Raw genomic sequence first — 20133 nt, 5'->3', positions numbered from 1 at the left:
GAAAAGGACTGCAGACTGGGAGGAGGAGGAGGAATTTCTGCTCTTATTGGATGTGGAGTTTTTTAGGCTTACTCTGATTGGCTGGAATAGTGTATGCAGGGAATCCCTCGGTGCTCTCTCTCTCTCTCTCTCTGTGTGTCTTTGTGCACTCCAGCCTCACTGATCCAGGTATTCCTATAATCCAGACCAGGACCGATCCAAGAGGCAGCTCATTGGAAACAGTACAGCTGTTGTTTTCTAAGCCCTTAACCCTCACTGATTAGTGCATGTCTGTTGATGCACGGTGTCCATATGTGACATTGCAAGTAACTTCAATATTTAAACAGAAGGATGACCTCACTGCTCAGCAGAGTGAAACTTGTGTTTGGCAACAAACCAGTTTCCTTTCAGCAACGTGTTGCAGCAAAATCAGGAGGTGAAGAAACCTCCTCAGCCCAGTTCATGTTGCAGAGGGTGGAGAAGAGCTGGCAGCCAGACGAGTCACAGTTGAGGGAAAAAAAGATAAAAGATCACAGCTGAAGGAAAGGAAAGCAGGTTTTAATTTCTGTTAGCTTTAAAAAAATGGATAAAGAAGAGAGAGATGAGAACACGAGGAGAGGATAAAAAGAAAAAGGTGGATGAATGTGTAGACAACTGAATCACTGAGGGCAGCAGGGAGGCAGTGGAGCGACTGTGGGCGGGGAGAGAGGAAGTGTGGTCGACAGGAAAGGAATTTAAAGTCTCATTGTTCTGGAAGAGGAGAGGCAGAGGGAGCCGAGAAGCAGAGGAGTCGATCTGCTGACGGACGCTGGACAACATGGACGTGAGCTCAGCCATGGAGAAGGTAGAAACATCTGCATGTGTGTACAGACTTACAGATGTAGAGGTCAAGGGTCAGAGGGTCAGTTAATCTGATGTGATGTAGCATCCCTTCCTGCTGGTGGAGGTCTAGGAAAACCTGTCATGGAACAAGGAGCCTTTAATGAATTCAAGTTAAATTTATTGCCAGTTTATTTACATGCATAGACATCAAAATATCAATTTTAAGTTTAAAAGATTTAACTTTACGCCTGCGGAGACGTCTAATTTTTCTTCACTGATCAGACATTTGATAACTTTTACATTAATTAAGTCTTAAATATTTTAATAACAAATGATGATTTAATGTTATCTCTTTGGAAGTAAGTTTAAATAAATATATTTCTAAAAATAATCAATAGAAATAAAAAAAATGTCTATCTAATAAACCCTGGAATAAGTGCATTAAATAAATAAACAATCTGAAAAAAAGATTCATTTACATATTACTCACAGATAAAATATGTTTGACATTAACATTAGTTACGCATTTAAACCGTGTCAGTGTCTCCTATTTAAGGAGCAAATGTTAGCCCAAATAACGTCTACTATACTGTCATGTTCAGAGGACAAGGCTACTTTTGTCTTTAATCTTTCCTGATGGGTCTCCAGCCACCTGAGGTAAATAATTAAGGCTTATCAAGCACATTATTTAGAGCAGTAAACAAACATATTCGTCATTCAAATCTGATTCTTAGGATTCATTTTCTCCCTGAATGTCCAGCATGAGACCAGAATGCCTAAAAGTTTTTAACTTGCACATCCATTCATCATGGACTGGGAAACAATGAAGCAGACATGTACCACACACAATGAAAGAGACAAGTCTTTATCATCAGTTTTGTCACAGAGGTCATCTTTATTGTCTGTCTTCAACATGGAACATTTCTGTAGACAAAACAGTGATAACAATTCCTTTTATTATTAATATTTTCTGAACAGGATGAAACTAGTTAATAAAACTGTTCTCGACCCATCACGTTTATGGGAAAAGATGCCTTTAACTAAAGGACTCATTGCCAGATCGCAGGTCTATGTCTAGATGTTTATGTTTGTATTTAGCCTGATTTTAGACCAGATTTAAAGAAGAGAAACAAATTTATTTGTCTGCAGGAACTTGAAATGAATTGCTGCAGTTAAAGGGCGAAAGACGGTCCCAGTCTACCTCCCCTTTGGCCCTCAGTTTGACTCCATCTTCTATTTTCGAAAGATAATTTGTCCCTTCTAGAGACAAAAGAGCAGTGGTCATCTGGTCCATTTGTGTGCTTTATGGGCCATTTGAATGAGTAGATAAACACTCTTCTTAGGATTAGACTATGTCTTTGTCCATGGGCCCAAAAACATTTGACCCCTCATTCATCATTTATTTACACTCTGACCCACTGATTCAGACTCTGAGTTGTACAGTTAAAGATATTTGGGACAGTCATTCATTCAGTCAATCATTGGACAAATGACTGACCTGTTCACATGCAGTGATTATCTAAAAGAGGATGTTCCCTTTCTGTCTGTGATGGCACGGACCTGATCCTCCTGTGGGATCTGTTTTGGCGGCACTTTGTCTCCCACAGATCCTCCTGTAATTTAGCTGGATGTCCGTCCAGAGGTCACATTTGTCTGAGACTGATAACCTGACAGATCAGTGCCACCTGTTGAGGGTTTGATCCCTGCAGCAATGCCCCCAAGCTGGAAAAGGTTACATCACCAGGGTGAAAATAACACAACACACACACATATACATATACATATACATTTACATATATATATATGTATATAGAGGCCCCTCTGTGATGAAAATACCAAACAAAAGCTCAGGTTAAAACAATTTAATAACTAATTATTTTATTTATAAACCATTCATTAATTGTTTCTGTTAATTAACCCCCAGTCCCCAGTGCTTTTTTTCTGTGAAAGCTGGTGTTTATGCTGGGAAAACAGTTAATTTCTTAACCAAAACCTCAGCCAGTATCGTGCTAACACAGCTCTTTAAATAACTGACAACATATATGCCACACAGTTATGACAGACATTTAGAAATGACACTATTTTCTAGCTTTCAAAACCCTTTAAAGATCATTTTAAAAATGTACACCACACAAAAGTTATGTACTTTTCATATCAACCTGAAAATGTTAAAAAAAGAAATAAATAAAAAAGAAATAGTCATCCATGTCTTAATAGGTTTTTAAAAATCCAAATATAGGTGTTACTTAAAAAAGAAAAGAAAAAAAAGGTTATCAGGTGCATAAAATTGAGGTCATGTTTTAGTTGAAAACAGAAAACTTTACAAAAATGAACTGAAAATGCTGCACAGGCAGGTAAAAACACTCCTTTTTTACCCCCTTAATATAACTCAAAGGGATTTTTTCCATACATGTTTTTTATGGTATAGCAGGGCTGAATGTCATGAAACACTGCTAGTAACCCTCTAATGCAGCAAACACTTGATTTTCTTTTCCTCATCATAAATGCTTGCTGTCCTCCAGAGCCTAACGTCATCAGGATATTTCCTTCAACAGTGTCCATTTCAGAATAGTTCATGTGTCTAAACCTAATCTCTCAAATGGCTGCACAAATATGATGTTTAGTTGTTTCTGGCATTGATACAAACAATAAAGATAAAGAGGTTTTAATGCATGTGTTGAATGAACAATCATTTTGACATGAAAGCATCAAATCTGGTCTGTGCTGAATCTGACTTTAACCAAAACAAAAGAGAATTTAAGTGACCATCTGAGCAGGAAAAATAGAAAAACAGGGGGTATAATGTTCAGACTAAAATACATTTGACATTTTTGTATTAAAATAGTTGAAGTGAGTCAAACAGATCATTTGTCCATCAATTAACCAACAGATTAACAGATTAATGCAATTGCATAACATACCAATTACAAATTCATCATTTTTTAATCTCTTTAAATGTGAATCACAATAATAATTGGATGGAGACAGTGACACCACTTGAAATTTCAATTGAGTTGTTTGACTTTTTTTGGGTTTATTCTAAAAGCAGGCCAACAGGAAATGTGGAGGATGTCACGAGTCACAGTTCTTGGCTTGGACTCAGACTCAGGACCGTAATTGCAGCTTGTTGAATTATGTCCTGCGACCTCCAGCCTCTTATCTGACATCGTTTCCTGCACTTTGCATTTCACATAGCTGACATATTTTAAATAACTTGGCCAAGTTTGAGCCACCTACAACATACTCGCCTTATCTGACTCCTAAATATAGAGCTGCAGCACATTTTCCTCAGAAAGAGTTTTCTCCTGTGCATTGTTGGTAAGAACTCATTCAGAGTGGATTCTAATGCTGCATTTGTTGCTCTTTCTTACTTCAGAAAAGGTGAGAAATAGGAGCTGCCTGACATAAAACCTAGAAGTGTTGATCCAGGTATAACTTCATATTTTGTTTTAATCCACAAAAAGGGTGATTGATTTAAATAATGAAGTTATTAATCAGCTATATTCAACATTTTATTCATTTATTTATTATCTTTTTCCAGACTGAACTATCAATTTATATTAAAATTTAGTATTTATTACAGCCTTATATCAATGTAACTCAGTGCTATCATCATGAAGACACACCCCCTGTCAGTCGACATATTCTAGATAACTGTAAGGAAGTTTTGTTATTATTCAGCCTTTTCTGTCCCAGCTATCATCACTGTGACCTTATTAACACAGGCTGAACAGAAGTCCTGTTGTTGTCACACACTTGTTTCACACCTCTAATACACTCATCTGTCAGCTGTCATTATAAGGCCACATGTGTGTCTCTTTTATAACTTATGATCTGTCACACTGGCTCACAATTAACCCCCTTAGTAACACGAGGAATAAAAACAACATCACAAGAAAACAAGTTTGTTTTCTCTGGGTCAGCCTTTCTAGAATTGGGGGTTCCGACCACCAGGTCCTAGGATAATTTTAAGGGGGGTGCCAGATCATTGTAAAAAAAAAAAAAAAGGGGGGGCGGGGGGGGGGGAGAAGAAGAAAGAAGAAAATAAATGAAAGAAAAAAGAGAGTGAAGAGACAAGAGAGAGAGAAAAAAGGATGCTACAGCTATAAGGCAACAACATCAGCTGTTCAAGCTTAGCAGAAAAAAAACAACCAGATGCTACACCTGTAAGGAAACAAACAACAACACCTGAAACATCTTTAAGAAAACAAAACTGACAATAATCAGAAGAATTTATAAAACAAGACAGACAAGCTGTAGAAAAGAATTTAACTTTCATTGTGTTTTGTGCCATCTTCATTTATTCTTCACCAGTAGAACATGTACTAATAATTACACAGCTTAACAGATTTCACAAATCTTCCTTTCACTATGACTCTAAAAGTATTTAAATAGCCTCGTGGTTTCATTATGGATATGTAATTTTTAAGCAGAGGCCTAAAAGACAACCTGACAGGGCTAAACTCATAGGATAAAATGTTTATATTTTAGGCTTTGTTCACTTATGCAAACATTCCATTCAGGGTAGGGATATTTGGAAAATACAACCTGTTCTTACTCCAACAACATCATATTTTGCTGTTTTGTCAGAACTCTGCTGGCAAAAGTCAAAATATACTGTTGCCTCATTTCGTTGATCAAGCAAAATACTGTGATTTATACCTCACAACTGTCTTCCTAAACCTAGCCACGTATATTCATGTCCTAAACCTAGTCCTACAATTATATTGCATAAAAAAGTGGAAAATTGCTTTTCTAAGTCTTTTTTTTTTTTTTTTCACATTTGATCTTATATTTTAACTTTACCCCACCTACCTTCCAGCTACTAAGTATATTTGGAAGAAGGAAGGAAGGAAGGAAGGAAGGAAAGAAATCATTGTAGCACCTTTCACAGAAAAAAACCCACAATGTGTTTTATAATAGGAATAAAAAAAAAAGAAAATAACACACAAAATACCACAAACACACAGCCACAAAACCCCTTGTTTAATTAAAAGCTTGCTGGAATGAAAATGTTTTCAGCTGCAGCAGAATTTGTTGTCTGCATCTAATGCTACATGTTCTCAACAGTAAACACTCAGGAGTGGTGCCATTGCACAAGATGCAACATATATTATTGTTTTGTGTACAGAATGTCTAAAATGGCAGAACAGGCTACTTACAAGGGGTGTAAATCACAAGTTTGATTACAATACTATGTATACTATATCAACAGAGTGAATAATTATTCAATGTTTGCCAGTATAACAAATTCAAGAGTAGCTGTAGTACAACAGTTGGCTAATACTTGATTTACAACCATATAAATCTTTAGGAGGAGTAAATAAATATGTCATAAAATGTCCAATTTCTTGGGTTGCTGTTGAAACAAAATGATGAAATGATCTTTTTGACAATAAGCTTGTGTCAGCTCTCTTCTTGTCTCAGCATGACTTTTCCACCTGGGCACATAGCCTTGATTTTCCCACTCTGATGAATGTTCTCCAGTTTAAATGTCTGAATGGGAGCTAATCCCTGCAACCAGGTTTAGCATCTGTAATCTACTCTTATATAAAAGCGCACAGTTCTCTGTAGGTATGAAGCACGTTATGTTTATGAATTCTGGCATCACACTGCCAGCAGATATGACCTTGTTAATACCTGGTGACAGATGGACAGGAGGGCAGTCCGTCAGACAAAGAGCAGCAGGTTGTTGTCACTGTCGAGTATCCTGCCAGAGGCTTAAAAAGCAGTTTATCATTTCACACATAATTTTTCTAGAGTTGTGTTGACATAATTCAACAACAAAGCCCTTACTGCCACCTTAAAAATAACAAATTATTCCTGACCTGTACTCTAAAATCATGTTTGAACCCTAAAACCACCCTTAGGGTGTATCAGAAACTAACAGCCTGCCAAAAATGCACTCACTCCTAAATTTCTAAACACTCTGCTCATATGTGTACAAATTTAGCTGTCAAGATGCTTTACTCTCAGCGATGTGCTTGACTAAAACCTCCAGAAATGACTAGAAAGTCGACCTTAAAACTATTTCCTAAAGTTCAATAACTGTAAATTTCCAGGTACTGATGATTTCTCATTAGGACAAAAACATGCAATTCTAACAGAGTAAACAGCGTGAGATGTAGTCGAGGATCAGCAGTGTTTGTAGAGACGGTGATGATGATGTAATTGGGAGGGCCGGTGAGATCATCTTTCCTGCCTGTGTCATGTGTGTCTGTAATGCCTTCTCATCCTTCCACACCCATTGAGAAATGGTCAAAAACAACTTTTCTTGTTCATCCACAAACCTCAGCACACAACGTTGTCCTTAATACTACCTCAGTTTGCTAATATACTATTTTCTTCTCCATATCCTCTCCACTTAACTGTAAAAGCTTTTAATGTATTTGTACTGTACCAGGTGTTGCTTTGTTTTAATTAAACTAAATGATTTTTTAGTATACTTTTTCTGTGATGTTTTTGTGAACTTCTTGGGCCACCAACTAACTTTTTTTGCAGAGCTTTGACCAACAAATCACAGTATTCATCATGGCCGAAGTTGGCTGAATATATACAATATATTTTAAAAAATAGCTAAGATTGTTGTATCAGACTGCTTTTGGCTAGTTGTTTGAGCTAACTGTAAACTTAATTTAGACTATCTTCTTGCTTTAATAACATTATCAAACAGTGTAAATGATATTTTTAATTTCATTCATGTCATTTTGTTATCTCAAGGTAAATGAGAAAGCAGGCTTTAATGTTGGTTTAATCCAGTTAACCCCAAGAGCTAAAAATATAGCAAATAAGTCTGTGTGGAATATTTATTACTAAACGCTTACAAAATACAAATATTTCATGGCTTTTTTGGTAAATGAAGAGGTCATGAAAAGGCAGAAAGTCAAGTGAGCAAACCACCTCTTTATCTTGATTGCTAACAGCTTTCTGAGAGCTAGTGATGACAATTAGCAAGCTATTAGCTTGTTGCTAGCAGCACTCTGAGCTTCTTACGAATTATTTAAGTAGCTAGAAAGCTCTCCAAATGTTTTATTATTATTATTAATATATTTCTAAACTAAAGATACCCATCCATTATTTTGCTGTTCGCCTGTGTCTCCTCGCAGATGTCTGTAAGAGCGACTGCAGTTGGTGCTGGAGGAGGAGAAGGAGGTGCACCAAAATGTCTCATATGTGAGGAGAGCTGCTCTGGATATCAGCCACATTCTTGGAGGTACAGCTGTTTTTTTTTAACCTAACTGTTCTAAAAGCAAAAGAAAAATAAACGAAAACTTCCTGCAGTTTCACCAGCTCTCCTTCTCTTTTCTACACATCTGTTCTCAAAAAGAAAAAAAAAAAAATGTGGTTTGGGTTTTGACGGAACATCATACGGTTATTCATTAGCTGACAGTGCAGTTCCCATAAGCTTAAAAATTACATAGTAGAGATAAATATAGTTGTTGTGTAAAGCAGAGGTCCCCAACCCTGGTCCTCAAGGCCCACTATCCTGCAGGTCTTAGATGTCTCCCTGCTGCAACACACCTGATTCAAATTAAACGGCTCTCTGACAGGCTCTGCACAAGTCTGCAACTGAGCCATTCATTTGAATCAGGTGTGTTGCAGCAGGGAGACATCTAAGACCTGCAGGATAGTGGGCCTTGAGGACCAGGGTTGGGGACCTCTGGTGTAAAGGACCTACAAAACATTTTTCATCTTTGCCAACAGTAGTGTAAGCAAGTTACTGCCGTAAAGACTTTTTCATGGTTCCTGTCCATTTGGTTACATTAGAAACTCCGCCTGGTTGATATGTAATTAATATTTTTTTAGAAAGGTCAATGAATGTAAAGGCACTAAAGCAGGGATCCTTAATAGTGCTGCAACACACCAGACTTAAATCAAAGGGCAAATAACAGACTTGTGCAGAGCTTGACATCAAGTTCACAAACCTGAGTCATGTAAATATAACTGAATTACAGAGTTTTAAAATGTATTTATTGTTCCTAATGTGTTTAATTTCCATTACATTTAATCCATTACTACCCACTCTGGTTTACTGAAAGCTTTTACAAAGGTTCAAAAGGTTTTCAAACCTTCCTGGTTGAGTCAACAGAATAAAAGGAAAACATAACTGTAACGGTTCAGCAAGCTGGACCACAAGAAGATCAGGACAGAGGGTTGGGTAAGAAAACAGGTTTATTATAAGGGACTGAATACTGCTCAGGAAATCCGGGTCTGGAGATGTCACCCACTGGCCTGTGAGAATAGGAGATCCAGGTGAGCAAAAGCGTGGCAATAATGGGGATGTAAGAATAATGACGTCTTACGTACCGGCCAAGGAGAGGAAGGACGCAGGGGGACTCGCTGTACTGGGAGGGCGGTGAGAGATCCACTGGGGCTGTGGTGATGTGAAGAGTGAGACAAGGCTGGTGGCAAAACTGAAGGGGAAAAACAGTTAGTTTGGCCTAAGAGCCCTGAGGTCCACTGAATCCTCTGGGGAGGAGATAGAGGACAGGTAATGTTAGGGGGGAATCTCCAAGATCACATCCACATCCAGATCCAAGTCCGAAGTCCTGTATCCAATATCCAAACAAGTAATCCAGTTATCCAAATCCAATAATCAAATCCAAAGACAGTCCAAGGGTCAATGCACAGACAGGTTCCAAACAATAGACAGCAAAGTTACCAGACAGGGGGCAGGCAGGATCAGGTATTCCAGGTCAGAAAACGGGTCGGAGATCAGAACACAGGCAGACAGGCAGGCAATAATGGCTGGAAACGTGCAGGGTAAACCGAGACGATCTGGCAAAGGAGTGGTGCTGTGCACTGGTAAATAAAGCAAGCAGCGCAGGTGGAGCGCATCAACAATCAGGAGCGCACCGGAGGAAAGATGCCTTCAGGGATAGCTGGGAGAATCTAACCACAGGCAACCTCCGTGACATATAACCATTAACCATATTGCATTCAGAAAAGTTATTCAGGTTATATTATTCAGGAATGGGATTGCCACTGGCTCCAGAATCTCATTCCAATAAGCCTATCAGTTTGTTGCCAGTCAAACATCTTGACTGACAGCCCTGATAACACTGGAATTTTAGAACAAAAATTAATACCAATAGAAGAAGGCTGCAAGGGATGTAAGAACATTTTTGGAGGGCACTATGTTTGTATGTATCTATGTTCATTTTACAGAAACGCAGTCCTTGCAGGTAAAACTCCTTGTGACTAATCAGGCTTTCCAGTGATGCCTAAAGCGACACTAATTGGTATTAATAAAAGGTAGAAATTAACAACCAAACACAAGCTCCTTATTTCTTTTTGCTAAGTTCTAAATCGTGTCAGATCACTCATCTTTATCCAATTTTCTGAAGCAGAGGCTATAAACAAACTATCATATGCCTCTAAAAGTGACCCACCGATATTGTTATTGTTTTTTTTTAGCCTCTGACAAACACAATATAAACACAATATAGCCAACATCACAGAGTTCACACCACTTTAATGCCTTTCTCAATGCAGTCAGACTTTGCTAGCTGTTCTACAAAACCCAAAACTCCACTCAGAAATGACAGGTTAGCTACTGTGATGGTTGTTCACCCTAACCCAATCTCTTCTCTTCAGGCTCTATACTCTCTTAAATAAAAAGGAAACTTCCAAAGTATAATTTGAAGCTTCTTCCATACAAAATACACCAAATGCTTTGATGTTAATTTCATAAGAGGGCCAGTTTGTTCAAATGGAATACGTAAGATCTCAAAAAGAAAACTAATGGTGTACTCAGGGCAAGAGTGTTTTAGTCATGTTAAAAAAAAAAAACATAAGTTATCTCTTGTTGAAAGAGATGTGGCAGCTTTAATTCTAGATTATGACCAAATAATTATTGGAATAATTTGAGTTTTGCTTCATGGTGCGTTTACAGTATTTTGGTGCAAAAGAAGACAAACTGAACTCCATTACAGTTGTTCTGCAAAGGACAATTTAAAAAGGAAAAAATTATTATTACAAACTCTTACACAAATAAACAAGAAACAGTCGAGTAAGACAGAAAACAGCATGGTCTGACAGTCTTTAGTTCTTCTCTCATCCCTCTTGGCCTGTCCTCTGTGCAGGAAAGCCTGCATGAAGTGCAGCTGCAGCACCACCGACCATGTTCCTGGAAATGACCTGGAGGATGATCAACGAATGGGACGCCTGCTTGCAGACTCACCAAGCTCCCACTTGACAGCAAAGGTCAAAGGAGGCGGAGGCCTTCGCATGTACAAGAGAAACCGGATGATCGTGACAAATCCGGTGGTTTCACGCAAAGATCCAACCTTCAATACCACAACATACGACTGGGCGCCAGCTGGCCTCAGCCAGAAACTGGTGAGGATCTGTGTGAGGAGTAGGAAACTGTTGCTCTCCTTCTTACTGTAAACAAGAAAACTAGAGGATAAAGTTGTTTTTTAGTTGTTTCTTTAACCTTAACTGTCAGTCTGCAAACTCATCTCTTTTTGACAGAAAGATTAACCAAAAAAAGAGAACCTGTGTGTCCTTTTTCTCTTTTTTACTCTGTCAAGAGAAAATATTTTCCATATTTAGTGATTTAGTTTAGTTTAAAATTCAGTGCTGCTTGTGCAGCCTTCTTTGTGCCAATCAGTTTGAGCTGTCTGGTCTCCATTAAAAACAGGTTTTAGGTTCTACAACCTATAATTATAATGATGACAGACATAACTGTGGCTGAGCTTGTAGAGACAGATCCAAATCCAACAGAGACTGTTCTCCACATGTGCCTCCAAAAATCTTTAGCATCCTGCTTGTTTCAGCCAAAAATTGGTTTGCCTGAGTTTGCTAGTGCAGCTCCAGACGGTTAGTCACTGTCTCACTAGTACTAGTAATCTGACAACGCAGAGACGTGTCACTGAAAACACCTGGACGCCGTGATAGCAGAAGTTGATGCTCAGGTTTTAGTAGTGGGAACTCAGTGATGAACAGACACACTGCAGAGACAAAGTGACAGTCAGTAAAACACTGGAGATGTTTTTATATGTTTTTATATGCAAATTAAACTATTTTACTATTAAAAATAGGATTAGGTACAAAACCAAAATCTTTGCATTCATGCATATTGAGGTGAATTGTGCACCACATTTGTGTTTTTTACACACTGGGATATGACCTTTCATTCAGTAAATATATAAAAGAATTTGTTGATGTTTGAAGGATATTTTTTTTCCTAATCCCAATTTGAATCCCTAATTGGAATTTCCAACCTGTAACATTTAACCTGATCTAAGTGTAACCAGTGAGTTTCTGTGTTGTGCTGGTGATGGCGTGATCTTTTGGAGAAACAGACCCTGTTTATTTGCAGAGAACAAAGAAAAATGAAATTCACCATGTAAATCTGCCCTCTCCACTTCCACGCTTAAAGAAGAATAAAGGGTGTGATGTTCGCTATTCTAAAGCAATATACATGCATTTCACAAATTGTACACTTGCTTTCATTTTAACATACCTGAGAAAACCAAAGAAAAATAAAAACCACCATGTAAATCTGCCCGCTCCAGTTCCCATAGAAATAAAAACAGAAACTACATTTAATCTCAGGACTGAACCCCAGAATATAGCTTCAGTATTTAAACATCGTCACGTCATCAGTTAGAAACGTATGGTTTTGATGATAGAACTAAAACTTTACATACAAAGTAAAAGAAACAATAGGGTAGATTGTTATAAAGAAAATATTAAATGATGATTGCACCCACCTCTCCTACAAGAGATTTCTACGAAAGGGGAGGGGTATGGGAGGAATTAATAGGGGGGTCCAAAGAAGATGAAACCAGGAAGGTGGGGCTCATAACTTAAAGTGAAATGCAGAGATTTTTAGCAATCCTTTCAGGTATGTTAAAACCTAAACAGATTTTGTGTGATTATAAACCAGAATTCAAGTTATACAGGTTATTATTTATTATTAATCTTTAACCAGGAAATTATCCACTGAGAATAAAAATCTCTTTTACAAGGATGTCCTGGCTGGTTACTTAAGAACCCTAATGTAATGTCATACTTATTCTTTTTATATTTATTCTTTTAATTAATGTAACATAACTTGAAATGATGGGTTTATGTTCAAGGATGCAGCTGGTCACGTTTGTCACCACTCTGCCCAGTTACAGCATCTCAGGAGGGACAAATTAAACACTGGCTTAAAAGAGGAACCTGCAAGTTTTTTTGTCTATGACTATCATAGTTTTTCCTACCTGTTTGATTCAGATTTAAACAACTTTATTAATCCCAGTGAACCATGCATATTTTGCAATCCAGTTTTCCCCGCCTGCTGTGCTAATGGAAAACTCTATGATAGCAGGAATAAAGGACTTAAAATAGCAATTAGTTGTAATGTGCTTTGTTTACTCCTGTTCCTCCTGAAGTCAACAATCATCTCGTTTGTTTTGTTTGTATTCAAGCTGAGGTGATTGTTTCTGCATCATGTCACAAAATGACTGATCAGTTCTCTGTACTCAGCTTCTTGTCCATCACTGATACACCCCACAGCTGCTGTGTAATCAGAGTATTTCTGCAAACAACAGACTGCTTCTCTGATCTGATTCATCTGATGCACTCATCAGATCCCAACACTGAAAGAAAGATTAGAAATTTATGATCCCAAATACAATGGGACAGACACACGTCTTCTTCCAATGTGTGGAGTATTTCTAACAATAACTTTCATGCTTTCAGACACAGAGGCGCTGACATTTGAGCAAGTTGATTGTGACCATAAGCTGGTGCACTCACAGTCAATGCAGCAAATGTGTAAGACAGGATTAGGCTGTTTCCAATACATGAAATGTTCATTTTTAATTAAATTGGTAGAAAAAAATAAAACAGAAAGAAAGAAAGACAGAAAGAAAGACAGAAAGACAGAAAGAAAGAAAGAAAGAAAGAAAGAAAGTAGACAGTTTTTATTTTTTCTTATATTCAACAGTTGAATCACTGAACATAAGATGGAACCTCTATGCTGTCATCCATTGTAAAATTATAAGTAGAACCAACCAGAACTATAGCTCCCTTTATCCCCTGTAGGCCATGCAGTACATGGAGCTCCTCCCAGAGAGTCAACGCCCCGTCTCAGGTACTGATGGAGCGCTGGAGCGTCGCAGACAGCTCCTCAGCCAACTCCCCATCTATGATCAGGACCCTATGAAATGTCAGAGCCTGGCCAGTGAGGAGGAGGTAAATTATTTTACCAGGACCTGATTATCAACAAGACAAACAGCTTTATGTTTGTTTGACCTTATGCAACACACAATTATCTCCATACATGCATGCAGAAGCTGCCTTAGGTCATTGATTAAACTTGCGCAGTAAACTGAACTGAACATCACATCAATATGAATAATTAATAAATAATTATAAGATATGAAACTGATGCTGCCTTCAACTTCTCCACCTAGATTTCCTCCATGTTGCTCTTTGTGAAGCAGTACAAACAGGAGGTGCTGGGGGTGGGTGAGGTGGCCTTGCCTGGTGAGGCTGGAGGTCTGAGGGAAGCATCCATCCAGAGGACAGCGAAGGAAGCAAAGGATCGCAGTGACAAGAAAGATGCTGTGCAGCAGCAGCAGCAGCAGCAGCAGCACACATCCACCAACAGCAGCCTCACCTCCGTTGCTTCTGCTGCCACTAACGGAACAGATGACAAGACTGAATATGTGAGTTAATAAGATGGAAAATGCACCCTGTCCAATTCTGCTGGTTCCTTCATACAAGTAAAAATTTAGTTCTTATTTCTAAAACCTTTCTACAGCATGTTACGTCTCCTTCAATATACCTGAAAGTAAAATAAAAAGTTTTTCTGTGTCATGGCTAATTAAGTGCTCTGCAAATAATATATTGTATTGTGAGTGAAATCTAGAATAGCTATGTGTTGTTTTTTATTCTGTTGAGACTGTTTTACAAATGCTGTTATTAATCTTGCCACAGTTGTAAAACAAAGTAGACAATCACACTGACGATGTTTCCTCCATGTAATAACTGTCAGTGTTTGTCACAGTGTTTGTCCATGATATGTAGTTACAAAGAAAGTTTGTTTACTTTATTCTGACTTAACAAGAACATCATTTCTGATGTTTTTATGTTATTTTTTAATAGTTACAGTTAAAGAACTGACCCTGCCCACTTTTATTACATGCTGCGTTTTATATGCTTCATGTCATGCTGTGTCATGTTCTGTTATGGAAAAGAAATAAGCACAAGTCCACATGTAATCCACATGTCTGCATCCTGCTGCTCTCTTGGCTGTGCACGGTGTCACAGAGTCTTTTAAACACAACAAATGTGCTGGACAATATAAAAAAAATAAATAAATAAAAGAAATGTTAAGCAGAACAATAGGACTATTTTTCAAAATAATGTAAAACTTCATTTGAAATTATTACAGATAAAATAAAATAAAATAAAATAAAATTATGCATATTTTCAATTAACAGGTAAAAAATTTGGGTTTAGTAAAGATCTCAGCTTTATCCCCAGAGGGAAATCATAATAAGCAAGTCTATCTGATCTATAGAGGCAGGATTTCCAGAGTTTTAAAGCTGCTAATGAGAAAGTTAAAGGGCCCAGAAGGCCTTCCTGGGGTTAGCTCATTTATATTGCAGTACTTTATTGAAAGCATGGGATTTTTGAAGATCTCCAGTATTTGAGATAAATCATTCCAGTGTAAGTAAACTCATCTAGAAGTGGTGTAGCCCTGAAGTAGCTGCCCCAGAAGAGCATATGATGTATGAAGAAGTTTCCATCAATCCTATAATAACACATCAAGATGTCTAAGTCCCTCTGCATCAGACACACACATGTGCTGCTTAACCTGCCCCCATGTTGATTATAAAGCTACTTCATTTTGTGTTTCTGTCCTCTAGCATTGTACTGGTTGCCACAGCGAAGTTGCCAAGGAGAACCCGGTTGTTTATGCCGAGCGTGCGGGTTACCACAGCGCCCTGTGGCATCCCCAGTGCTTCGTATGCTCAGAGTGTGGGCAGGGCCTGGTGGACCTGGTCTACTTCTGGTCCAATCAGAAGCTGCTCTGTGGACGTCACTACTGTCAGTTGGAGTGGCCGCGATGTTCAGGCTGCGATGAGGTTTGTCTCTTTGCTTCATCACTAGACTATGTTTCATTCTCAGATTCATATCACATTTATTCACCTTATATAAAAAACTATTTATTGAGATTAAACAAGAACTAAATGTTTTTCAAATGTAATTCTCCAAAACGGTCTTTGATGTCCCAAATATCCATACATATGATTATATGCTTTCACACAAATGAAATAAGTAAATGAAGTCAGTGTTTTCTTCAGTCTATGCAACTGCTTTCACTTCAACAGCAACATCTGACACCTGACATCACTTATAAATGGAGATGGTACTCTTTAGTGTCAGATTTCTTTGCATCAGGAAACAATCTCTGCTGTAAGATGCACCATATTAATGTGAAAAAATTATGTACTGCAACTCCAACTCCAGGTTTTCCCCCCCATTCATAAATAAGTAGTAGACTGAAGGACTGAAGCATGTGGCTATAGTGATTAACAAACAGTCTAGAAAATTTATAAAGCACATAGATCAAATCCCATCCCACCCTAAGCTTTCAAAACTCAATTTAAGACTTTATTTTAGGCCCAGTGATGGACAGGCAACCTGTCCCAGGTGAACCTGCCTGTCACCTGGTAGCGGCTGCGACCTTGAATGAATTAAACATTTACATAACAATGGACGGATACATGACAAGTCCATGTATCCATGTACTATTTACTGTAATACTCACATGTTCACTCTTGTAAACGCTTTGCTGCAGATGTCTTATACTGCAGCTGTTGCATCAGGAACAAACACTGGGACAATTTGCAGGACCAGCAAACATGTTAAGTACAGGTTTTAAAGATCAGGTTACACATCAGCCTCAAACAGAACAGCAGGAAGGTAGCGACAAGAGATGAATCAGCCTGTTGAGTGTAACCACAGCTATAATATAATATAATATAATATAATATTCTCATTTATCTGATTTCTACAAGCATTATCAGCTATTCATTTGCTATTTCTTTAAATGAGTAATTATCTCCCCTTTTCCTTTACACCCCCAACCTCTTGTCCTTCCTCAGCTCATCTTTTGCAAATCTTTCCTCACGGCGAAAGATGGACGGACGTGGCATCCTCAACATTACTGCTGCTGGAAATGTGGACAAAGCCTTGATTCTCCATGTCAGCACTGACACGCACAAACTATGCTGAAGCTGATATTAGTTACAAAACACCTTATCATAAAACAATAAAACAAGCAGTGCCGAATGAAAATGTTACTTCACTATATCACAGCTGTGATTAACAATGATAAAATGTATTCATGGAAAGCGAGAGGTGTTGAAAGCCTTTAGATTGCTGACATTTAAGTGTATGAAATATTTTATGTTACAGAGAAAAAAGACCAGATGAATAAATCCTGTTTGAAATACGTAAAGGGACATTAAGCTGTAGCACTTAGAGACTCAGCAGATTTAGAGAAGTGCATAGTTGACATGAATGGGTTGTTTTGTTGACCTATTAGCTCTTAAAGCATGAAAAGTGACAGACGCTAGATGTCCTGGTTTCACCCTACAGAAGCCAAGATGTGACAATTTAAAGAACATAATTAAATCAATCAAATCAAGAATCAAGAGTAACTGATCCAACCTCAACAGAGATTTAAATGTCGGTTATCAAAAATGAATGAAATGACATGGCAGATTTTAGCTCTATCACGAAACTGCAGGAAGAAGAATTATTACATTTGTACCAAAGATTTCCAGTTTGTGGCAACAAAGGAGCAAACTCTTTTCTGGTGAGGCTGAACTTAGAAGCTCCATACTTGTATGTTTATTTTTCTGGGTTGTTTCTGTCCTGCAAGAGTTACTCAGTTTTTGGAAGAATAACAAAAAAATCTTAATGTGACTCTTTACCTTTTTGACTTTGTCCTTTTTTTCTAATGATTTGAAAATAACAATAACTCATTTTAATTCTTATAATTTGAGTGAATAGTAATAAGTGGTGATTTAAACCAACATACCTGATTTATATTTCATATATATTTTTTATCATATATTTTAAAATATTATTATTTTTAAGGAACAAAAAACAAAAGAAATCCCTCTTGTGGAATAATTTGTGAAGTCAAAGATTTAATTAAAATCTGTGAACTTCAGGAAAATGCTTTAAATATTTGACTAGTGATGTTTCGTTAGATATTCTCTAAGTGTACTTTTGAAAATTCTTTGCTGGCGGTAAAAAAACAAATTATTCTATGCAGCTGTAATAATTCAGCTGAGGAATAAAAATACTTTACGATCTTCTGTGTATGTTTCTCAGAAATTGTGAGAGAGTTCATGTTTGTGTTAAAGTTTCTGGAAAGAAATCAAATCCTGATCTGTTGAGTTTTAACCTTTGCAGTTTTCACATGTTAACATTTGTTTTAGGTCAGAAAAGTTTTATGTGGTGATTAGACCTGACAGAACTGGACAGAGTGAATAAAAATGATTTGAATTATTGAGTTTTCTACAGCAGGTTTCTATATTAGTATTTACCACTGGCCAACGCTTTTGTTTAATTTAGCTTTCATGGTGAACATTTCATTTGTTTGGCTGAAACTTGTAAGTTAATTTTTGTTTATAAAGTCCATTTTCTGTTCAGACTGATTTCTTTAACAAGCAGTAAAACTATTCTTCCATGAACACTTGTCTCTACTAGTGCTTTATGCTAATTATGTGCCTGATTAAATTTACCAGAAAAATAATATGTTAATAATATTAAGCTATTTTGCTATATATCATATTATATTATATTATATTATATGTTCTATAATCTGAGAGACAGATTAGACATCAGTAATTGATTTGTTACGTTTTTGCAGAGATTGAGCTAAAGTGGTGTCTTCAAGGTATTTATTTATATAGCACACTTCATACATAAGAGTTAAATATCATTAGCCGATATAGCACAACTGTCTTATTCATAATTTGAGGAATTGTAGGCAATGATAGCCTTAGGAGGCTATCAGCGTTAGGAGAGAAGAGTTAGGAAGATATCATGATTTGGTGTTGTTGCACCAAAAATCATTCAACATAAGACAGTTTTTTTTTTTTTTGTTTGTTTTTTTTCATCTCATTTGAATAAAAATGTGCTTGAGCTCCTCTCAATGACAGCACAAGGCTTTCAGGCCCAAACCTTTCTTTTGCTTCTACCCCTCTGTTCTGCAGAAGTAAGAAAGTTGCTCAGGTCCACATATTTTCTAACCAACAGTGTCAGCTTTGAATTAAATCTATATGATGATGATGATGATGATGATGATGATGATAGTGAAATGAGCTGAGTCGGGATGGATTTACCCACTGTAAGTTTATAATAACAGGCTCATTGTTTAAAAGTGAATTAATCAAACATGAATAAATGTCATTTTAGAAATAACAGTAAACTGGAGCAAAATATTCCACAGTTTTAAAGCAGGGCTCCACATTCAGAAAAACCAGGGCTCAGGTAGGACGGCTCCACGGCTCTGTGTGTAAGCTGACCTACGTGCTGCAGGAATGTGAGGTATTCCTGTGGTTTCTGGGAAAACGTTCCTGGGCACTCACGTCACCCTGCTGATCGTCTGACAGCCGCTTCCTGAGCCATGAAAGAAAAACCAGATCAGGATATTTTTAGCCCAAAAATGAGACAATTCAATTTAATCTGCAGAGTTTTGTGGCCTTTAATAGAGAGTTGTGTACTGGTTTGGTATGGGTTTACAAAGTTAAACATATTACTCATCACTTGCTGCTACACACGCTATCCACTATGATTTTGGACTAATATGGTTAAAACTGAACTTTATTGCACACCACAAGTTTCCTCCACATTAATAAATATATAAAACTCACATTTTGATATTTACATCTTCTTTATATTTCTGCATAATAAACCAGCCTAATCAAATTACTTCATTTAAAAGACTCCAGTTACTTTAGGTTTAACTATTTCTGAAGCATTTACCTTTCATTTAAAAATAGATCAAAATACTGAATATTTGTTATTACTAACAGGTTATTTAACACTTTGGAAATTCTATCCTTCAGACAAATTAATTAAATTAATGGTTAATTAAAGATGATAATGATATTGCCTTAATATTCACCAGATCGCAACCTTTTTTAACACATTCTGATAGATCTGTAAGACATCATCCTCCACCGTCAAACAAAAACACCAAATAAGAGAATGTAATGCAGAAGCACTGTATTCTATATCTCCATCAGACTCATCACTGTCACTTTATTATGTCCACCGAGCAAGTACTTTTTCCTTCAGAAC

At 37.3% G+C, this 20133-nt stretch overlaps 1 protein-coding gene across 1 annotated transcript; it reads left to right on the top strand.

The window, feature by feature from the left end:
* The first annotated feature begins 461 nt into the window (after positions 1–461).
* lmcd1 (LIM and cysteine-rich domains 1) lies at positions 462–18476 on the top strand. Its single transcript, XM_041981728.1, has 7 exons — positions 462–823; positions 7908–8014; positions 10887–11142; positions 13843–13992; positions 14214–14468; positions 15675–15893; positions 16917–18476. The coding sequence occupies exons 1-7, from the start codon at positions 797–799 to the stop codon at positions 17025–17027; spliced, it is 1125 nt and encodes a 374-aa protein (XP_041837662.1). The 5' UTR covers positions 462–796; the 3' UTR covers positions 17028–18476.
* The last annotated feature ends 1657 nt before the right edge of the window (positions 18477–20133 follow it).

This window comes from Melanotaenia boesemani, chromosome 3, assembly GCF_017639745.1.
Source record: "Melanotaenia boesemani isolate fMelBoe1 chromosome 3, fMelBoe1.pri, whole genome shotgun sequence".
Classification (NCBI taxonomy): Eukaryota; Metazoa; Chordata; class Actinopteri; order Atheriniformes; family Melanotaeniidae; genus Melanotaenia; species Melanotaenia boesemani.
The sequence above is the reverse complement of the archived record's forward strand: the minus strand, read 5'-3'. Positions and strand labels throughout refer to the sequence as shown.